Consider the following 22,219-nt stretch of genomic DNA (forward strand, 5'->3'; position numbering starts at 1 on the left):
GTCACTGTACACTAGGAATCAACGCATCAAACCCAGCCCAAGCAAATCCCAGTCTGCAAATCTTCACAGCACCTCTGCTCTCTATGCCCAACATTCATTCATTCTCTTGACCAGGGGGTTTCACTTCTACCTCAGACTTCCCAAAAGAGCAAGGCCAACACAGACTGTCTTCCAACTGGCCCCTCTCAGAGCAGGGCTGCACCAGCAAAGAGGCTGAGACCAGTCTGAATTTTGTTTTTCCTCCTTTTTCGACCACAAGATCGGTATTCAGATCTGATGGGAAAGGGATCTGGAGGGACAGGCTACAGAGCTCTGACAAAGGCATTACGTCCTCACCTCGGCTCTATCCGGCAGGCAGGCCGTCGACTGAGCGAGCTCCAAAACACCAAGCAACCCTGGAAGACATCGCAACACCCCCCTTAACGTCAGCAGCTTGCTGCAGGCTCACGACCACATGTCATTGACACACCCCACCCAGAAACCACCAGTGCCCTGCAAGAAGAAACGCCCCAATTCCTGAAAATATATAGGAGGGGCGAGTGACAGCAACAGGCAAAAAAGGCCCAGCAGTCAAAGACCTTCCGTTGCTCTCGCATGTTGTTGGAGACCTGTAGCTATTGCACAGAGCCACAGCTCTTGGATAAACATGCAGAGTCACCACTGAGCTCGCCTGGGAATGTCTGCTACAGCTTCAGAGCAGCAGATGGAGCAAAAGCAGAGTGATCTGCTGGCTTTGGATCAGATTTGATTCCCAGTTCTGCCACTAACCAGGCCCAGTGACGCTGAGGAGAGAAAGTCCCCTTATCCCACCCATACATGATCTCCACACAGCAGGAAATAAGGGGAGTCTGCAGTTCATGACTGGATCAATACTTGTAACGGGCCCTGCCAGCGGGAAATCCTCCTCTGCATGGCCTAAGCCCAAGCATGAGCCCTGCAGAGGATCCACAGCACCTGGAACAAGCACCGCGCTGGCAGTATCTGCTAGCAGAGGGCCAGGAAATACTGCTGCTCGCTGCTCCGGCCAAGGGAGGCTACGAAGGCAATCAAATTCCCAGCACAAGGGGAGATTCCAGAGCCTGAATCACACGTCTCACCTGCCCAACGCCGCCGAGCTGAGGCTGTCACCAGCCATCCCACACACTAGCATCACCTTCCATGCCAAGATACTGCTGGGGAAGAATGCACTCTTGAGCTTCAGGTAGATGACAGAAAAACGATCTCAAAACAACACAAAAACCGGGATAGCCACCACCTCCCACCTCTTTGCGCACCAACTTGGACCCCAGAAACAGGTATTTGGGGTAGCTGCTTCCTTCCAGCGACAGCACCCCCAGGCACCACCTCCACCCACAGCCAGGGCCCAGCGACGCCCAGCCCCCCCGCCCTGGGCCATGTATTTTCCTGAAATGTTGCCGGACAGTTACAGAGACTCAAACTGAGCGGCGACCGTCGAGGAAAAACCCTTCGCTCTCGGCTCCTTTTTGACTGCATCTGCCACACCACCGAGACAGACGCAGCTTCGATAGGGCCGGGCAGACCCGCAGGGCTCCTCCACCCAGCAGCCGCCTGTCCCGGGGTGTTTTTTTAATTCAGCCCGCTGTGGAGGTCACTCACCCACGGCAGCGCCAGCATCTTCCCCTCACGCCGGGCCCGGCCTGGGAGGGAGCAAGGCCCTCCCGCGACCGCGCTGCCCTTCATAGCCCATCGCACCCGCCCCGAAGCGCCGCCGCCCGGGCGCGGAGCCCGCGGGGCACCGATGTGGCGGGGCCGAGCGGCGGGAGAGCCCCGGGGGAGGGCGGATGGCGGCGGATTGTCCCCCCCACCTCGGCAGCCCTCCAACCTCGCTCCGCAGCCGCCATCACAGTGAGAGGGGGAAGTCCGCCAGCGGCGGCCTTTTATAAGGCGGCAGCTCGAGCGCTGATTGGCTGCTGCGGCCGGGCCCCCTCCCGCAGAGCCTTCTGGGAGTTGTAGTTCGCGCCGCCATGACACCCCCATGGCACCCCACTCCCCAAAGGATAAACGCACTCCTCTCCTCCGCCAGCAGCAGGGAAGGCAGGGGAAATCCCACCCCCACGCAGCAAGACCACGATTTGCAACCCTCCCACTTGCACTGGGGGGTGAGCTGCGCTCCCCCACCCCACCTAAATGAATCTCCGGTCTACCCAGCACAAAGACAATTTCTCTCTCCTCTCCCCCCGCAAGGTGCGTGTCAGGGTTTGCTCTTCGAAAAGGTGAAGGCAACAGCCACGTTTTTCCTGCTCCTTCCTCCCTTTTGGAAGGCGGGGGGGAACACCCCACCCTCAGGGAATGGAAGGTAAGTTTTTGGAAGCAAAAATCTATCTGCCAAAACAATACCTCTGTCAGGTTCCTGGCTTACGATCCATAATTGGCGGAAAGGATGAGAGCACTTGCCAACTGGTTGGAAGGGAGTGCTGAAATTTCTGCAGGTACTGATGCTGAAGCCACAGCCACCGTGAGAAATCAGGTTGAAAAGCCCGAGACTGCTTCTTGCCCCTGAGCCCTGGAGAAAGTGCAGAAAGGGTGAGGGAGAAGAACAGTTAGTGTTTAATCTGTTCTGAGCAAAATTCACAAATGAAAAAATTCATAGTGCTCAGGAATTGCCCTTTCAAGCTGGTAACCCCATGACAGACGTGCCACATTACCAACAAAATAAGCTCAGCACCCATTCAAAGCAGAAGTAAGTCTGGAAGTGAGCCCCAAACCTTGCGTGACCAAGTTCTTCTAAAAACAGCCCTTGTCAAAGTTGGCAGGGACAGGTCAGGTCAGGCTCAGGACAGGTCAAAGCAGCTGGTCCCGTCCTCCACAGATCTTGCAGCTGCTCTGCCAAGTCACAAGGCATTCCCTGGACAGCCTGGATTTTCCTTGGCACAGCGACTCATGCAAGATGAACCTAGAAATCTCCCTGTCAAATCCTAGGGCAGGACAGAAACTGGAAGCTCACTGTAGCAAAAAAAAACAAAAAAACAAAACCAAAAAACACCCCCAAAATTCAAACTTTGGTAAACATCAAGTGTTTGGGAAGAGAATCTTCCAAATGCTCAATGGGGAGAATCCCCAAAGAGCAATACCAAAAACCAATGGATGCTCAGTAGACCTCAGCCCATCATGAGAAGATGGATGGAGATCCAAAGAGAAGCAGAGAAAATCCCACTGCATCTCTGGGATGCTCAACCACAAGGTCAGCAAAGCCCTGATGAAACCTCCCGGTATGGCCTCACATCAGTCTCTTCCGTAGTGCAAGATGGGGAGAAAATACTGGAAGAGGCTGCAATTCCCATCAGCAGACAGGTGGGAGCAGACAACCTGCAGGGAAGCGCTCTGCGATAAACTGACAGTAAGGAAAAGCAAGTATGAATTAGCGGTCCAGGTGGGTTGCTGTGCCTGTGGCTCCTCGGGGATCCTATGTGTTGAGGGGACAAGACAAGCCCTGGCCACGTAAAGCTCTCAATCTATATCGCCTTAACTGCGTTATCTACTGTTGCTTTCACCCTGGAAATTTTACAGCAGAAGCAGCATGATACCTGAGAAAAAAGGAGTGTGTACCAAGCAGTACCCCAAACCTCTTCTTACAAAACTGACTGCACTTGGTAAAACCATTTTGACTGGGAATAACTGCTAAGGAAGAAAAGCATAGTAACTTGGAAAAAAACAAAAGGGATTTCTGACTGAGAATAACTGCTAAGGAAGAAAGGCATAGTAACTTGAAAAAAAAAGGAGGTATTTTCTGAAGAAATGCTCTAACCAAGCAAAAAGGTAAAGCAAGCTTTGTCAGAGTGACATTTGCTGAACTAGCTCCATCTATCAGTTTCTAAATGTGGCTGTTGCATTTAAAATTCATACCCTATCCTGCCAATGAATTAATTTCATGTCTAAGCAAATCCCAAGTTAAATCCAGAAACTGGTGTATCCAGTATGCTTTACAAGATGCACCGGGAGATAGCAAGGCTGGAAGGTAAAAATTCCTCTCAGATCTTGTTTAGCAGAAGCTGGGGATTAGCAAACCAGTAATGAGAAACTGACTATGCAAAGATCAGAGTCAAACATCTTTGTTCCTCAAAAGGGATTCAGAGAAATACCTAAGGGTGTTCGGTACTTCTTGGTGTGCGGGATATGAACCCGTCTCCTGAAACCAGTCCAAGTAACAGGAATTTTCTCTAGTCAGGCACATACAGAAAACAGCATCGCCAGCCCCCATCAGACCCCTCAGCCCATACAGGGGCCCGCGCTGGTACAGACCCACATTTGCTAAAGAAATGGTTTCAAACTCTTCATCCCATTGGAAGCTGGTCAGAATTTCTCACAGGCCACCCCCAATGCTTACTGTCAAGCTTTTAATTAAACACATGTTAATGGCAACACGCCACCCCGCAGCCTTGCAGCTTATGCTTTGGAAATCACCACTTCATGCCCAACAGGAGAACGCCCACGTCTTTCCAGCTCTGCAGTTGGCTAAACATTTTTCAGTCTATGTAACTCAAATGGTAATCTGAGAGTCCCTGCAATTTAATCTAAATTGGATCATCACATCTTCATCAAGTAACATAGTAAGAATGTTTGAGTTGTTTTTGTAATTACTAGTAAATATTGCATGCTGAAAGGCAGAATACTTCATAATCTCAGTCTCAGATTTTGATGCAAGTTTCAAGAATTACATAATCCCAGTGAGCTGTGATATCATCTGCCTTGGATTTCTTGCCTTTAGCACATAAAGATAAAAGCAGAATTTACCTTACTACACGGAGTCCTTGTCTTTCATCTTGTGTTACGCTAAATGGTAATTAATCAGGGCTTTTCCTGTAGCTGTCCATGAAAAACAAAATCCCACACTCTGTTTAACTTGGATTCCAAAACACAAACCCTACAAAATCCAGGTGACCAGCTGTTTTGTAGCTCCACATGAAAGTCTCCTCTGTGCTTCAGATGCTGCAATAATGGCTGGGAGCTGAAAATGAACATTAAGATGAGTAAGTGATACGCAGAAAAAAATGCAGAGAGATTAACAGCTCAACAGAACATCAGCTGAGATTCTCACAAACAACCCCAAAAGGCTGGCTCACACATCAAGGGAACGTGGCCCAAAGCCTCACATCAAGCTCTCTCCTAAAAGGAAATGCATGAGTTATTTTAAGCTCTGCAGCACCAGTAAGCAGGCTGCAGCAGGTAATCTTTGCTGGCCTCCGTACTCCCAAATTGCTCTCCACGTAAGGGCCCAAGGGTCTGTATACACATAGCTCTCCTAGAAACTAGGGGATTATGATGGATTGGACTAGTCATTACCAACTTTCTTTCCACCACAAAAACATTTTGCAGAGAGCAAAATGATTTTGCCACAGCGTTACTGTCTGTGCAGGGTGCTGCTCTGTGATAACCTCTTCCACTGTCCTTTACAGACAGACTTAGATGGACATGGCTTATCCATGCATTAGGAAATATTACATAGGACAGCAGTGCTGGCCAGCCTTAGAACAGCAGCATAAATTTATATGGATAAAGTATGTGTGGCTTCAGGTCACCTCCCATAGCAAATTAGGAGGGCTGCATTATAAAAGCTAAAATTTGGGGGGATACGGAAAGATAGGCCCAAAAGAGGAGAATGAAGGGCTTACAGGGTAGCACTGTTGCAGCACAGTAACAGAACAATCTACAAAGTGTTTAACAGCAGAACATTAAAGAACACCCCTTCTTTACATCACCTCTGAAATGCCACTCTATTGAACAGGCACTTTTCAAGAAGAGGGGCATCATCTGAGCTGACCAGCTACATCAGAAGAAAAAAAGCACTCTGCTCTCTTCCACTTCTCTGCTGCCTCTGAAGCACCACCATCACACGCAGGGAACATTCATTTCCTTAAATTCAGAGTAACTGAAGCTTAGGACACTGTTAACAGCCCACAGCACAGTCAGATGCACAGCAGGAGGAAAAAATTCACAGCAGATGAGAACGCAGGGGTCCAGCAGTCCTCCAGTTCTACTTGTTCAGAAATACGCTAACTCCAGTATATGTCACCATTCCCGACATACTCACAGTGCGTTTACCATTGCAGTTGATAAAAAGACCACAGACTGACAATTATATCATAATTATGGACACAAACAAAGGTGTAGTAGAAGTAGGCTTTATGAAAGTATTTAAATTTTGTGGCAAATCTCTGCATCAACATGGGCATGGAGGCAACTAACTGCTTTGCAGTAGCAATTTCAGTTACCAAACTATTCCTTGGATAGACATTTATTACAGGTAGTTTATCTGTTCCTATTTCTCAAAGAGTTTAAGGCACAAAAGCCTGGAAAGGGCTTATAACATGTACATAAGTGCTATTATTTTCGCTTTCACTTCTAATGCAACATAATATTAGCTTAAATATATTGCTTGTCCATCCATTATACAACGTCCAGTAGAAAACTGCTTTCCAGGTTAGCAACAATTTGTTGCACAATATATCGATTAGATTGCTCTGACCCGTTTTTGCTGCAAGATCTTCAGTTTCACCATATTCACTCTGACAGGACAGTGGAAGACGCTATGAAATCTTAACATCTTAATGAAACCATCAAGATGTATCCACAATGAAAAAAAGGCATGATACACAAAATAATGTTTAAACAAGGTTGCTGGTAAAAGTGTTTTAAACTGCTTGACTGATGGGGAATTATTTCCTCATACACAGGTGGAGAAGCAAGCCAAACGTGCGAGACATCATCAGGTAGAAGGCATCGGTCTGTAGTGGTTTTCTAACGTTCCTTTCTGTCTTTACTCTCCAAAATGCTCTTCAGGTAGATTGCTTAAGAACACCGAGCTATAAACTTGCTAGCTCAAGATCGCAGCTTAGGTTAAACAGAATGTAAGCTTTCATCTACATGGTTCTTTCCTGTGCTCAAGTTACAGCAACCTTACCCAGTCACTAGAAAGCTTTTGAGCCATTTTAGTGGTATCCAACAATGATTTTTTAAAATAACACATTCATGAGAGTTGGATCAAATGACTGAAGACAGTTAAATGGGCAGCAAAACAGAAAGATGGGCAGGAACCAAAATGCAAAGGGTAATTTTACTTAAAAGACCAACATTTTTATTGTACGTTGGAGTAGAGTCTTTCCCCTGTGCCATCTCGTTGAAAGTTTATAAATTACAATTCCCAATAAGTATTAAGAGTTCATTTCAAGACAAAAGGAATAAAACTGTTGCAGTTCTAACTTTCACCATGAATAAAAGTTACCATGATGCTCCTACGATACTCATTCTGTACAGGAAAGGCCACAGTCCTCCTGTACTTTGAGTAACAGACCTGGGTGGAGAAAGGGCCACCCCTCACTACTGCAGGATCCAGGTGCAGCATAACAGTCTGGAGCGCACTGGCAGGCTTGTCACGCAGACACAGTGCCTCAGCAACGAGGCTATAACACGGCTGGAATCTCTGACGAGACAGTGTCCAAAGGCTGCCAATGACAGTCCATCAAGGCATCGTAAAGCTCTTCACTCTGTTCCATAAACTGTTTATTTGCTTCATGGACGTCTAACTGAGGCGCCGGATCTAAAGGGGGAAAGACAGACAGACAAATAGGTCACATGCCAAATGTGTTAGGAAAAAACCCACACCCCGTAAACATGTTAGTTTTACTAAAACAAATGTGGGGGGAGTCACAAAACATTCCCAGCACTTGCCCAATCATGAGCCTGACTAGATTAGCCCTAATAAATCTTTCTGCAATGGGCTAAGAAGTAACTACATCCAAATATGTCCCTCTTTCCAGTGGTGATTGCCCCCATAGCAGAGTCAACAGAGAGAACGCATACCTGCACCTCGCAGCCCAGTGTAGCCACTTAAACTGCCAAAGAAGGTGGGTTGGCACTAAGGCACCGGACTGCAAAGTGGAGGAGCGGAGGCGCAGGCACACGTTCCGTTCTGCTCCCTCCACTACAGGGTCAGAGTGGATGGCTGGGGATGGTAGCGTCTTACGCTGCTGCAACAAGAGTCATCAGAGCTTGTCTGCCAAAGCCTCGAACATCTCAAAGCATTTCACAGTTAGTAACCAAAGAAGTGCCAGAGACACCCAGTGAATTACGTATGAATATGTCCCTTATTTTACAGTTGGAAGAAATGTTTGTAAAGCATTTTGGAGCTGGAGAGCAACCCAGCGGGTACAATTCTGCTGCTACCAATGCACACTTAACATTTTGCAATAGTTGACTCATCATATTCCCCAAACCACTTGTAGGATGTAAAGCTCACCTAACAACACCCACAATCTGAAGCTCAGGTTATCAGAGTAGCACAATCACATAGGTTATTAAGCGACTATCAGAATGCAAAGCAACTAGCTGACTGAATGGAAAAACTACAAAACACATCAGGAATAAAATGCTTGTAAACATGTTTGGTTTTAGCTATGTCATGTTGTAACACATCACAGGAGAACAGAACTAAGAAAAAGGAATGATACATTGGAAATACATTATTTCATATTTTCAATTTTAACATATTAATTTAATCAATGAGAAAAAGACACCCCAGAGATATTCTAACTATAGTACTTGCGTGTTAGTTTCAGAGAAGGGAAAGATCTCCTGTAATGCTTTTAAAAGCCATTAAGGGCTTTCTCATTGACATCATTACTGATACCTATGGATCCTGTAAAGGATCCAGCTGCTTTTTACTGTTAGCATGTGATGTTTAAAGTTTTTTAAACAGAAGAATAAGATACACTACATAGTGCATATTCCACTCAAGACAGAAATTTGGAACTGCTAGTATGAAATGATTTTTTCTTGCATCAACAAATGAAAACTGCTTGTATGTATATCTAAAACCCCAATATAGTTTAGTGGCCCATTTCAAGCAATGACTGCTAAAGCAAATATTTTATCAGTGTGTCAACTATTTCTTTTTTAATTAAAAGCACAGTGAAGTATCCTGGGCTCTACATTCCAAGGTTTTGCAGAAAAACAGAGTATCTACATTTTTTTGTAGCATACCAGAAAAATACTAAAAAAAGGATAAAAGCTTGAGTACTATAGAAGATTAAAATCTCAGTGCTAGTGAAGTCAATTAGTTTCAGTCCTGACAAGGTTCAGACTAGGAAGACCAACTGTAAAATAAGGATGCAATTGCGCTAGGTGATAGTGACTCCAAAATTTTCTGAGACCTCAGATTTACTCAAAGATAAAGGTACATTATACATTGAAATTAAGGGCCAATTTGAGAAAGACTATCTCTAATCAGTGCAGAACAAACAGACAACTTCCAATATAGAATTCAAGAAACGTACCTTCCAATGCATCCTCACCAACTTCTTCATATGTCTGCAAGGAAAAACAAACCCCTTAGGACAGCAGATACTTATCTCCTCTTTTACAAACATCACCTGTTCATTACTACTGTCGTATACCAACTTCTATAACTGACTGATTACAACAGAATTCTTCACACATAAGCCCCACGTTCCACTCCCAACAGACTCCATGGGGGAGATCCCACACTAAACTTCTAACAGAGGCAGCAGTCCTTGAAATTCCTGTGGTGAAGTTGGGTGGCTGTCCTGATCTGTTCTCCCCTCTAAAACAAGGCTTATGAAGAATCCCAGAAGGCAGTCTTAGCACTGCCTGTCCAACTGCCCATATCAAGAGAACCCTTCTACCTTGACAACTGCATTAAGAGACACTTTGTGTCCTCCAGACCTTTTTACCCCTCCAGTCCCAGCAATATGCCCAACATAAAGCAACAGTACACACCAGGGTCTGCTGAACAGTTTTGCTTCCTCATCAAGAAGCTATACTAAGACCCCAGAGCTTGAAGAGAAAATGTGCCCATCACCGTTTTATAAGCTATGTCATGTTTCTGTGCTGACAAACCACTGAAGAGCAAGTACATTGCGCTGTCCTACCTGCATTGTGCTCTGCGTGTATCCATACTGGGGATAGCTGTAGCTGTAACTGCCTGTGTTCTGGTCATAGCCCCACTGGGCATAGTAGTTGTGATATTGTTGGTAATATTGGTTATAATTATAGTTGTACATCTGATTGTACTCCATTGGTTTCACACGATTACTTAAAAAAATAAAGCAGGAATAAGTTGCAAATAATGCAGAACAATTATGAAAAAAAGCAGTGAAATAGCTTAAGATACAATATGGTACATAGACAAGGCTTAGTCTAACATGCAAATTTCAGTCTTTAAAATATATTCACTATTTACTGCAGCAGTAGTTATCATTTGCATACATTTGCAGAAAGAAAGAAGTGGTTTACATTTAACGCCCTTTCCTGTATTCATATTCATCTTCATTAATAAACATTGCTTTCATCCTTTATGAGTTAATATAGTATCACTTCCTGGCTTTGGGAAGGGAAGTGTTCAGGACTATGAACCTCAGTTTAGAATAATCCTGAACCATGATCCAGATTCTTGGGTCCCTTTTTCCTTCTGATAAATAGGATGAAGTTAAGTACTCTGCAGCTTCCTGAGACAAGGTACTGAGTCTTGCTTTACATGACGAGTTAAAGATTTAGAGCCTTGCAAAGGAACTGGGGTTTTCTTTAATAAGAATAGACAAAAACCTCTCCCTTCTGCTACTACTGAACAGAAGCCTAAGCAAAAACTTGTTGTCCCCGTTCTCACTGAACTGGGTGGTCTTCAATGCACATAGTTGGAAGAGCTCATGAAGTAAAAAGGACTACAAGTAATTAAAAAAATAAAGTTAAATAGCCTGTGAGCTGACTAAAATTCCCATTCCTTGCCATAAAGTGGCAGCATTCCCAAGGAACTAGGAATCCCACCTGGTTATCAAGATTTGAAATAATGAGATGACAAATATAATTTGAAAATGAAATATGTCACACATAAAGCTATGTCTAATGATGAAATTAGTGAGAAGTAGGAAGAGGGAAACATCAATCTTCTCACCACGATACACCCCCTTTTTCTGCTTTTCTCTTCCTTATCCCCCCAAGACTTCTGAGGTCGCTGAAAATCTAAATATTATTCAAATAGGGAGCAATTACTATTATTCGTATTACCCTAGTGCTACGAGCCCCAAGTCAGACCAGGATCTCATTGTATCAGGTTCTGAACAAACACAGAAAAAAAAGTTAATCCCTGCCCCAAAAGACTTATATTTAGTAGACATTATAATAGAATTAGCAAGGTAATTGAGCTTTGCTATCCAAAAATCAATAAGCAGATTTAGACTATTTCAATTTAATGCAAAGGAACATATACTTTAAAAATAATCATATTTAAATACAGTGTGTGTACATGTGTGTGTATTTAATAATGTATACAATTAAAAACAGTGCAAAATGCTTAGTCTTGATCTAATGTTACAACTTTTTTTAATTCCTGTGCACTCTGATACTCTAGCTACTTTACTATATTTGTGGGTATTCCTTCACTTTGTGATGGAAACATCCAGGAAATGTATCCAAACCACTAAAAGACATTTAAAAATACACATGATTTCACATCAAGGTCCTCTTATACAAACGTCTGGCTGCTCTTATACTCACGCTTTTGGTATAGCCACACTCAAGCGTACAGGTTTAGAGCCCAACCCCACAGCTCCTTGACACTCTGTCAGCGCTCTTTTCTGTTCCAGTTCATCCGTGAATTTCACGAACCCGTAACCTCTAAAGAGATACAGAATAACTCATATAAAACAAAAACAAAAAAGCTGTGCCACTTTTTAAAAAATATTTACAGTGAAGTCAAAATTGGTTTTAAAAAACAGAGCAAATGAAACACTTTGGCTAGGGCTGTCCCTGCTTTTAGTAGAGATTAAATGATTGCACCTGCCAGTTGCTTTTGCAAAATGCTTGAAACTGTACGTCCAAGCTTTGGCAGTACTTTCAAGGGCTGGACTAAAGTAAAGTAATTCTTGTGCCAGTGGATTCTGGGGAATTGGAAGTGAGCTGACACAAGACATGTTGAAATGCAGGAACAGACAGTAGCAAAGCCTCAAATCTATACTGGGAGGATACAGATAATCTAAACAGTTGCAAGTCAGCACAGGATTGACAAGACATAGGCACTGTTTATATCTAAAACTGCCCCACTGTGAAGGAAAACATTGCTTTTCTGTAGGATCAACTGAGATACACTTTCCAATCAAGTCCTTTTTTCAACAGGAAAATGTTCAAATAGGCTTTCTGTCATTCCTAACAATGGCACAGCCCCATCAGCATTCTCAACAGTGGACCTGAAAACGAGCTCTTAACATCAAGTTGCTAAAACTTGCTCTGATAGCACAACTTGAACAAGGACAGGACACAGCCAGCAACCCCTCGACTCTAGCAATCCCTCACTGCAGTGCTAGCAGTACTATATGTCAGCCAGACAGAAAATGTTAACTCCCCTCCAACCCCAAAGGTCCTTTGCGTGGGATTCTGATGCTGTAGTGAGTCAGAAGCAATGCAACAGCATCCAAGACGGCAGTGCCAGGATCCCAAGATGGGATGGGCCGCCTCACGCAGCAGAAAGATCAAAGACTTAGGTGTGGGAGGGAAAGAGGTATCCATCTAGGTGAAGGAAGGAGTTTGGGAGGGAAAGGGCTTGTCTACCTGGGGAAAAGAACGAGCTGTAAGCAAGGGTGTAAATTTACAGCATATCTATTCTGTGGAAACTCTTAAACACCAAGTAACATGCTGTTTTGAAAGCAGCATCACCTAGTATTCATAGTAGGTCCACACTGGAAGCTATTACAGAGCAGTTCATGCCCCATAAAATGCGGTATCTTGCATAGCAAGCTATACGCACGAGTCCAAATATGTATCTTTATACATATATGCATGTATGTATGTGTACTCCTCACATACAGGAGACCAAACCTAAGCTCAGGCTTATTTATATACAAACTGGATAATTAAGCAAGAGCAAAACTCTACATCAGTATACATTCTGTTTAACTTGCTCTCTGTGAAAGGATTACGGCAAATAAAACCAGTGCAAGTCAACTTTTAAGTCAGTTTTAGGTGTTCGCACACCAAAATGTCTAAGTTTCTAAGCTGCTACAAAGGCTCCTGCAGCATTTCGGATGGGACCAGGAATGGTTAAGTGAAACGGGTAATATTGGCCGTTCCAAAATAGAGATGGACAGATAAAGAGTTGGATGTAGTGCAGCAAGGAAGCCAGTGATTCTTCCAACTTTTCCAGACACTTAGTTTTTTCGCACCAATGGCTAAACCAGATTTTAGTACAGAAGAAAATCCACTAAGAAATCATTTCTTTGTGGCCAGGACCTCCCTGGCAGACATTCTGTCTTGTCCCTGTAGTTAAGAGAAGCCCCCAGCCTGCACCCTCAGCAGAAAGCAAAGAAGCAGGCACAGCACTATGGCATCAGGCTGCAAGCTCCTCTCTTGCCTGGACAAGAGGTGCTGGGAGGAGGCCTTCCTGATCTACCAGCCCTGGCTGGAAGGGCCAGAGCTTCACTAGGCACATTTGCAAGCCCCAAGTTCCTCTCTCGCATTACACTAACACTTGCAGTTGCCTCAGCTTTGAGTAACTGCACAAGTCACAACAAAGCCCCTGGCAGCAACACCCTGCCACTGCTAGGGGAGATAGTTGTTCTCTTCGCAGCAATAGGTCTTTAAGTCCCTGCTCCTTCCTCCCTTCCCAAGCTGCCACAGATTCTCCTTCCCTAAGATCTGTACTTACAAACAGTTCCCAAAGCCCAGCTAATAGCCCAACCTGCGTCACCCAACACCTATTTTGTAGCCAAAGATTGAAGCAGGTGCAGCAAAAGAAGAACTGCTAGGTTTACACCTCTGAGGAAGAGGAGGCACCTGGAGCCCACCCCGGCAATACTGGTCTCAGGTGAGGTGGCAGTAACAGCATGAGTGCTTAATAGCCAGAGAGTGAGTGAGCAGCTCTGCAAGAGGTTCAGGATGCACATGAAGAACTTCATTACTAGGGAGGTAGTGCAGCTCTGCAACAGGCTGCCCAGACAGGTTGTATTATCTCCATCCTGGGACGTTGTCCAGGCTACACAATTCATGGCTGACCTGATCTAGCATTGGCAGCAGTCCTGCTCAGAGTGGGAAGCTGGACCAGAGACCTCCAGAGGTTCCTTCAAACCAACACGTCTAAGACTGAGAAACCTTCTGTGAGAAAGAGGGGAGATCTACAGCCATAGTCTAAGTTGTATCACAACATTCTCATAGGTATTACATCAGAATATTGTGTTTCATTGAAGCCACGTTCCGTTTTGAAAACAAGGGTGCTCACCAACTGGTCCCTCTTCTAGGAAAATACAGTTTCATTTTCTGCTGTTTAGAAGAAGTTTTAATAACATTAAGAAATCTGACTTTTTGACATCTGTTTCTGGCAAGACATTTCCAGTAAGGATGAACAAGGCGGCTACTAAGTACTTGACAATGAATCATAGCTTTGTTTGCCCTACCCTGTTTGAAACACAAACCTGCAAAGCTTTCACAGGAATATACACTCAATAGCCTAAAGACTGTAAAAGCACAATTCCATCCTGAGAGTTCGGGAAGACAGTGTTTCAAGATTACTTAGACATTTTTCAGCATTTTCAGAAGTGCAATAACATACTGCCAATACACAAAGGGCATCACACTGACAGAGGAGTGACAATACACTGTGGTGACTATCAAAACCCAAGCATGCTGTAGACTGAATGTCCAAGAACATTGTATTTTAAGGTTACTAAAATCTAAGCTGACAGAACTATTCCTTTTCCCTTGCTGCATTATATCTTTCCTGTTGCTGCATGTGAAGTGAAAGAAAAGAATGAATAAAAGATGACTTACTTGGATACTCCTGCCTGGTCCAAAACAACTTTTCCACCTCTACACGATGGATAAACTTTAACAAAAAATTCATATAACATGCCATCATCCACATCAGGAGTCAGGTCTCCCACAAAAAGTGAATATTCTGGACTAAAGAAATCAAAAGAAAACTTCTTAAGCACTATCATAAAAAAAAAGAGGCATGCTGAGTGACAGCTAACATTTAGCCTAAACATTTGACTTCAGAGAAAAGCGATATTAAAAGACCATTTAACGGATACTTTAAAGTGTCGCCAGTTAAGTTGCTTAGGTGACTAAAATTTTTATTGACGCTGCTTTTTCAAGTTAATTCAAGCAGCACAACCAATCTACTCAATACTGCTTTTTATTTCAAGATAATTTCATTGCTTATTTCTCACAGGATATCTCTGGATTTCTAACATGGCAAGAAAACATTAATGTCTCAATTATAGATTTGCTATTTCCAATCATTGATTTTAAATTATAATATAAGAATTAAGATACTTTGATGCTACAAAGTTTAAATACCTTAAAAAGACACTCATGACAAATATGCTGTGCCACACAAAAGGCAAAGCATAAAACTGACAGGCAATCTAAGTCACCCTCCCTCTGCTAAAGACTGGCAATGATGAACTTGTGGGTTTACATATTTTGAATACTCTCTGCAAGGCAATTGATAAAGAGACATTAAGCAGGCAAAACTAATATTTAAATATTGAGCATTTACCTGTTATCAGGCTGTTTTCCATATGTTGCATAATTCAATTTAAATCGCTTTGCCTGAAAGAAGGCAAAAATGAATCCATACATTCAAATGTTCTCATGTGAATCCAAACAATTAGGAAAAAATACAATAAGCTGATTTTACACAACTTTCTTAATGCTGACAGATGTTCAATGCCATCAGGCCAGCCAGTTAAGGTATCAAGGACAACATTTTTATTTGACATCAGTACAGCTATACTAATGAAAAGCAGCAAAGAACCTGCACCAAGAGGTTTGGCCTATCTTTATTTCAACAGTTTATAAAGCTAGCGAGAGACAGGTGAACCTTACATAGCATCAAATTTTTTTATCTTTAAGGAAGACAGGAAAGCAGAGGTACCAATGACAAATATTAAATGACTTCAAGGTCTTAAAATGAAATGACAGCACAGACCACTGGACATTTGCGATTTATATGAATACTGGCAGACCAGAATCAGCCATACGGGAAAATGGAATCAACCCCCAAGTCTGGAAGTATGGCTAAATACTTTGCTCAAGATGATGTGCTCATTTAGTAAGATCCAAAATTAAGGGTTTTTTTTAAGAATTACCTATCATTGGACACTAAAGGTCTCCCTAAACTGCACCTGATTTTATTTTTAAAACAAGTTTCCCAGGAGCCTAGATTTGTGCCAACTGGCACATCTGGAACTCCCCACCCCTATCCGGTAGGGTTCAGCAACTTGTACCCAACTCACATTTAAGTCTAGCCCAAGATCTAAGGAGCAGCTGATCTCCTGCCTCAAAATCCCAAGGGTCTCAATCCCATGGGCATTCTTATATGGTGCTTAGCACACAATAACCCAAGCAGGTTCACTACAGAGTCCAATGGTAACTGCTATTTTCTTCTGAAACATGTCTGACAGGAAGAAGCTGTACAGGGTTGCACTCCTTTACAAGAACACTGGTGTCTGAACTCATCCAGAGAGTGTAAGACCTAAGCTGGATCCCCTCATCAGCTTGAGGGGCTTCAAAACCATTTTTCTATCTCCCAACAGGCTTCCAAAGCAGATATCTGTCTGCACTACACAATGGCATAGCAAGAATTCAAGGGGAATTTGGCCAAAGAAAGCAAGCCTACTGTGAATCCATAACCTAGAGATCAGGACATTTTAGTATAGTGGAAAGCCTAGTGTGCTCCTGTACCTTGTATGATGTATTTTCTACCTTCAAAGATAGCGTAAATAATTATTGGGAAATAGAGCAAAGACTTAACTCTAGGCTATAATCATGTTCCTTGCATGCTTGCATTCACTGGTGCACAGTGGTACACAACTCTTTCTGTGGACCATTTACAAGCTAGTACAAAATTTAGATTGCACTTTGAAGCACCTTCACCTTTTTTTTTGGATCTCACTCTTCGTAGAAATATTTTGGGTTTAAAATCAATGAAAGACCGAGAGTACTTCCATTCAAATGGGAACTGGGGACACTAACTCTGTAAAACAGAGACAGCAACAGCACTGTGGCTCTCTGTTATTCCTTTGGCTGGTTCAGTATTTAAAAATAAATAAAAGTGAGCCACACTCAGTTTTGTGTAAACAAGAGAGAAAGTATCTAAATGCAAGAGACGAGCTGGACAGCTGCCTGCTGAGTGCACTGATTTAGGCTGCTTACATCGGATCTCGTGTCTGACATCTGTAATTCTCTCCACGTGTTATGTAAATCATCCCTCTACACAACACCACAGTTCAAATTAAACTGTGGATAAAGACAGGTATTCCCGAAATCAACCTTCAATTATTATATTACTCCTTGCAAGAGCTGCTCTCTTTCTCTCTCTAGTGACTACAGAAGGCACCTCGGAAGATTAGCTTCCCTTACTCATGGGCTCTGATTTGCATATTAAACAGGACAGGTGAAACAGATACCTCCAGGCCTCTCATCTACCCCTTTTAATGGGGGATACCATCCTCTCAGGAAGGCTGACCAAATAGTTCAACCTGAACTTCCAGGTTTCCTACTCAGGGTATTAACTACATTGAAATAGGCATCAATTTACCTTACTACATCACACCGTAATTGAGGTGATTCTAGAGCTGCTTTATGAACCAGTCATCCTAGCTACTGCAGCCAACTTCTGTGGGTACAACAGACAGCTGTGTCAGCCGTCCCATTTTAATCTACTAAACATTCGAGTCAACATCCTAAAATTAGCCTCTATGACTATTTCTCCTCTTCTTCTTAACTACCTAGCTTTTATGTATCCGAGATATTTGTTATGTATTGCAATTATACAATGGTCTAGCTCTTTCTCCACTGTAAATAGGTTTGAATAACTTTTGTTTGCTAAGGGCCAAGAACAATGGAAGGCTTAAAAATTATGTTCCTCTGGCAAATCAAAGTTACTCAAAACTCAGTGTGAACTTGCAAGTTCATCTTGTACATATACATCAACATACACACTGTAACAAATTAATATGGAACTACAAACGGAGAGAGACAGGACTGAGGTAGGTATACTCAATCTATTTTTTCCTTGTTCTTCTCTGGTTTCTCATTAGTCCAACTTTGGTAACAGTAGACAGGGTCAGAAATGAAAAAACACATCACAACATTTCTATACCTGGATTTTATCCAGACATTCACATAGAAATCAGAACACTAATAGTTTTATGTTCATTATTTTAAAGAAAAGAAGAATCCCAGTTTGCCAGCTATGGAATTTGCCTGTAATCACTCAAAATACAGATTCTACGCTATCTATTCCTTCCCAGTTTTGGTTCTCAACTGGCTGCTTTCATTTACTTACCGGTGTAGCACCAGGAAGCGGTTTTCCATTGATTTTGTGTAAACATTTCTCTGCAGTAGCTAGATCTGCAAATTCTACAAAGCAATAGCCTGCTGGAATTCTGAACATATGACATAGGAGAGGAGAGAGAAAGACTTCAGTTCAAAAACACATTTGAGGAGGAATATCATATTTTTAGATAACTGGTAGGAAATTTGCTATAGTTGCAATACTTAAAACAATTTCTTTTTCAGAGTATAAACATTAGCTACCAAAAAGAAGCTAGCAAAGTAATCTTGCATCTCAAGGAAAGCGATAGCCCCTACTTACCAGTAAGTCATGTCAACATAAGCACATAGAAAATAGTTTTGCTCACAATTAGTTTACTTCCTACTTTCATTGACTATAAATTTTCCCACCCAAGTTTAAATTAATTGAAAACTGAAATTACAACATTTACAAGAATATGAAACTACTTTATTCTTTTTACAGTCACTCATTTTATTCCAAATGAACTCCAAAGGTTCTCATATTGCTCTTTCTAAGTCAGACTTCCCACCTCTGCCAGCATCACGTAGCTGCACTAGTGCAACGATTAACACAGACTAGTCACTGAAGCCTTCAGCCCAGGAGGTGTAGTTCCCAGAGGGACTGTATGGCATACATATGCTGCTCTGAATGACTGCTGAAGCACTGCAGGATGAGGGCCAAACATGAGGTTTGTTGATGGTGAGGTCAAAGAGCCAGCAATTGTCCTCTCCATTGCTATCATCAATATACCCATATTGTTGGCAGCAATGGTGAAAAGCTCAAAGGGAAAATCACTCTAATCTGGACAGGACCACAGCGATGCCGTACAGAAGGCAAACAGTTCAATCCAAATGCACTGGTAGAACAAACTGAGAACAAGCATAAACAGTTACCCTGTCAACCTGTTTCGAATGATTTTTACACTCAGTACAAGCTCTCCCATGGTGGCAAAGGCTCTTGAAACAAAGTTTTCATCCATGTATGGCTCCAGCTATAAAAGCAAAAAAAAAGAGTTAGACCAGGGCATCTACAAAAAGGAGAATATATGTGTCAATGTCACCCTAAGCAGTTAAAACATTATTGAGAAGTATTTTACCCTTACACTTCAAAAAGAAGACTCATTTAAGAGGGTCGATGCCACTCAAAACCAGCAGGCATGCATGAACCAGGCTCAACAGTCTGCAAAGTGGAACCCAAGAGACAGCATGAATTTCAGAGAACAGGGAGCTTTCACAGAAGGACAAAAGCCACTCAGAAACATACAGCAACAAACTGAGCGTTCACTACACGGAGCAGGGGATAAGGAGATGGCAGGCTCTTCTCTGTATGCAAACAGAGGTTGGGCCAGCGCTACCAGTACCCAGGCGCGGCACAGCCCGGGGTGCTATGACGAACGGGCGGCATGCGTCAGTTAACACAGCCCCCATCGAGCTGGGGTAGGGGTTTGCAGAGCCATGTCTACCTTGCATAACTGTGGAGATATGCAGGGCAGCACTTGGAGGGGAGACCTCTAATCGCGTCCCGCAGTAGGTCCGCTTTGTACTGCACGTGGGTGCACTGACCATGTTTATGTCGTAGGTGAGAGGGTGGCACTGTGCATGTCAGAGTGTGCGTGAAGTGCAGGGCAGTGCTGCTGTGTGAGTGAACACGCTGGAGGGCAGGTGTCTATATGGTGTAAGTGACTGAAAAGTATGAAATGGCACTGCAATTTGGACTAAATATATGATGGACTGAGGGAAAAGGATGCCTCTCTGTGTAGTAGAAAGTGGAGGAGGGAACTAACTGAAATTAAAGCTTTGTGCAATACACATACTGATAGGGAGCACTACATGTGACAGGTAACATGGGGCCAGGGTGTGTCGGAAACATATAGAGCTCCATATATATAAGTATATGTACCTGTGTGAGTAAGACAGATGGCCTTGTGGTAACTGACAGCCCTCGAGTGCGTTCGTATGTCTGTCAGGTACTACGTGGCTCCGTCACTTGAGTGTGTGACAGAATGTGCAGACTTGTGCAGTATCAGATAGTGGGTGACCATATCACACATGTGCAAAAGGTGGCAGATGCCCTGCAGAGGTGTGAGTGTGGAGCAGAAAGGACTCTGTTACATGTGCCAGAAGCAGAAAGTAGCACCACTCTGTACAGACATGCCACAAAGAGGGTGATCCTATGGTGCGTGTGTACAGGAAAGCCGGACTCATAAAGGCTGTATATTTACGTGTGTGTTTCAAAGAGCCACGGCCTGCTTGTGAGAAAGGTGACTGAAAAAGAATATGGCCTTATGGTGGAGAGGTGGTAGATAAACCTTTATGTGGGTAAAAGAAAGAGACAGCAGACTCCACGGAGTCTGCTTGCATGAGTGGCAGGCAGTGGAAGAATCCCTGATGTGTCAGTGTATGCGCGCAATGCAATGGCAAACTTGGTGTGCGTGAGCGTGTGTTTAAGAGAGAAGCATCCAGTGGGATCCTCAGTGATGTGCTGGGTTGTAGGTACACACACAGATGAGACAGACTGAGGAATAGCACAGGGTGCACGTGTGTGTGCAAGCAGGACTATGCAATATGCTGGTGTGAGTCTGTAAGAAAGGGGCTGGAGAAAGATATGCGTGCAAGTAACAAGAAAGATGGAAATTGTGATACGCTGGTATAACTGCATATGGTATCTGTACATATATACAGGTGTATGCAAGCATGTGGCAGGCAGCAAGGACACTACAATACAGTGGTGGGATTGCCTATGTGACTGTGTAAAAGTGGCAGACAGCGCAGACTACAATACAATGTGAGCACATACATACAGGCATGTGTGGGTAGCAAAGCACTACAATACACTAAGTGTGAGTACACATATGCGAGCATGTACAAAAGAGTGTGTGTGTACAGTGGCAAGTGGTGAGGGTGCACGAGTATGAGGGTGTACACAGTGTGTGTGAATGGCAGACAACAAGGAACACTGTGGGGTGTGTATTGCTGTGTGAGTGTGCCCACGGCGTGCACATGAGCAGGCAGCAAGAGACACTCTGGGGTGAAGAAGCATCCGTGAGCGTGCTGCCAGGTGCACATGCAGGCAGGAATGAGGGAAATACTGGGTGCTTACGAGTGTGCGTGCATGAAGGGGAGTGCAAATTCTTATAAGCATGCGAGTACACCCACAGGTGTGCATGGGTGTGGGGCAGGTAGTGAGGGATAGTCTTGGATAGGTGCATACAAGCATGCAAGTGCAAGTAAGCACAAGTGCCTACAAGTGTGAGCACAAGCAAATGGGCCTAGCAGCACAAGCATGAGTGTGAGCGTGTGAGCATGTAAGTGCCTTAGAGCGTATGACCACAAGCACGTAAGTGCCTACAAGCACATGAGTATCTAAGCCAGCATATAAAACCTAGAAGCATGCAAGCATACAGGCTTGTGAGTATGTGAGTGAGTGTGTAAGTGCCTAATGGAGCATGAGCACGAAAGTGTGAGAACACGTCAGTGCCCACGAGCGTGCCTGCCCACCAGCGTGAGCGCAGGCAGCACGGGACACTGGTGTAAGTGCCACGAGTGTGCCTGTGACCCTGGCCGTGGGCAGGCAACGAGGGTCGCTCTGCGTGTGTGTGCCTAACGTGTCTGCGAGCGTGTAACAGCTCAGAAAGGTGCCTGCCGGGCTGGGGTTAGCATCTCTGAGCGTGTGTTTGTGTGTCAGCCCGTGTGAGTGTGCGTGTCAGCCTGCGCGAGCCTGCCAGCGTGCACAGGAGAGAGTGTGCGTCAGAGTGTCAGTCAGTTCGGGAGTTTATGCGTGTGTCAGAGTGTGTGAGGGTCCGTGAGGCTGTGTCAGCGCGTGAGGGTGTCGGGGCGAGGGTGTCAGTCGGGGCGAGGGTGTCAGTCGGTCAGTCGGGGCGAGGGTGTCAGTCGGTCA

At 44.0% G+C, this 22,219-nt stretch overlaps 1 protein-coding gene across 3 annotated transcripts; it reads right to left on the reverse strand.

Annotated features, from left to right (window-relative positions):
* Window positions 1-229: 229 nt before the first annotated feature.
* Window positions 230-19,487, reverse strand: TRNAU1AP (tRNA selenocysteine 1 associated protein 1). 3 transcript variants are annotated; one of them, XR_774913.1, is made up of 11 exons: window positions 19,425-19,487; window positions 19,216-19,313; window positions 18,314-18,413; window positions 15,521-15,573; window positions 14,788-14,919; window positions 11,527-11,646; window positions 9,906-10,068; window positions 9,291-9,324; window positions 5,718-7,555; window positions 2,359-4,966; window positions 230-1,169 (listed from the first exon to the last, which is right to left on the reverse strand). XR_774913.1 is itself a non-coding variant. In XM_010576204.1 (8 exons), exons 1-8 carry the CDS (start codon window positions 19,299-19,301, stop codon window positions 7,419-7,421), a joined length of 825 nt encoding a protein of 274 aa, XP_010574506.1. In that variant the 5' UTR covers window positions 19,302-19,378; the 3' UTR covers window positions 6,125-7,418. The 3 variants fall into 3 exon arrangements, 1 of the variants encoding a protein (XP_010574506.1); XR_774914.1 differs by lacking the exons at window positions 230-1,169; window positions 2,359-4,966 and adding an exon at window positions 7,819-7,985 and having other exon boundaries at window positions 7,464-7,555; XM_010576204.1 differs by lacking the exons at window positions 230-1,169; window positions 2,359-4,966; window positions 19,425-19,487 and having other exon boundaries at window positions 6,125-7,555; window positions 19,216-19,378.
* Between the last annotated feature and the right edge of the window lie 2,732 nt (window positions 19,488-22,219).

Source organism: Haliaeetus leucocephalus, unplaced genomic scaffold (assembly GCF_000737465.1).
Source record: "Haliaeetus leucocephalus isolate CR32 unplaced genomic scaffold, Haliaeetus_leucocephalus-4.0 Scaffold517, whole genome shotgun sequence".
Lineage (NCBI taxonomy): Eukaryota > Metazoa > Chordata > Aves > Accipitriformes > Accipitridae > Haliaeetus > Haliaeetus leucocephalus.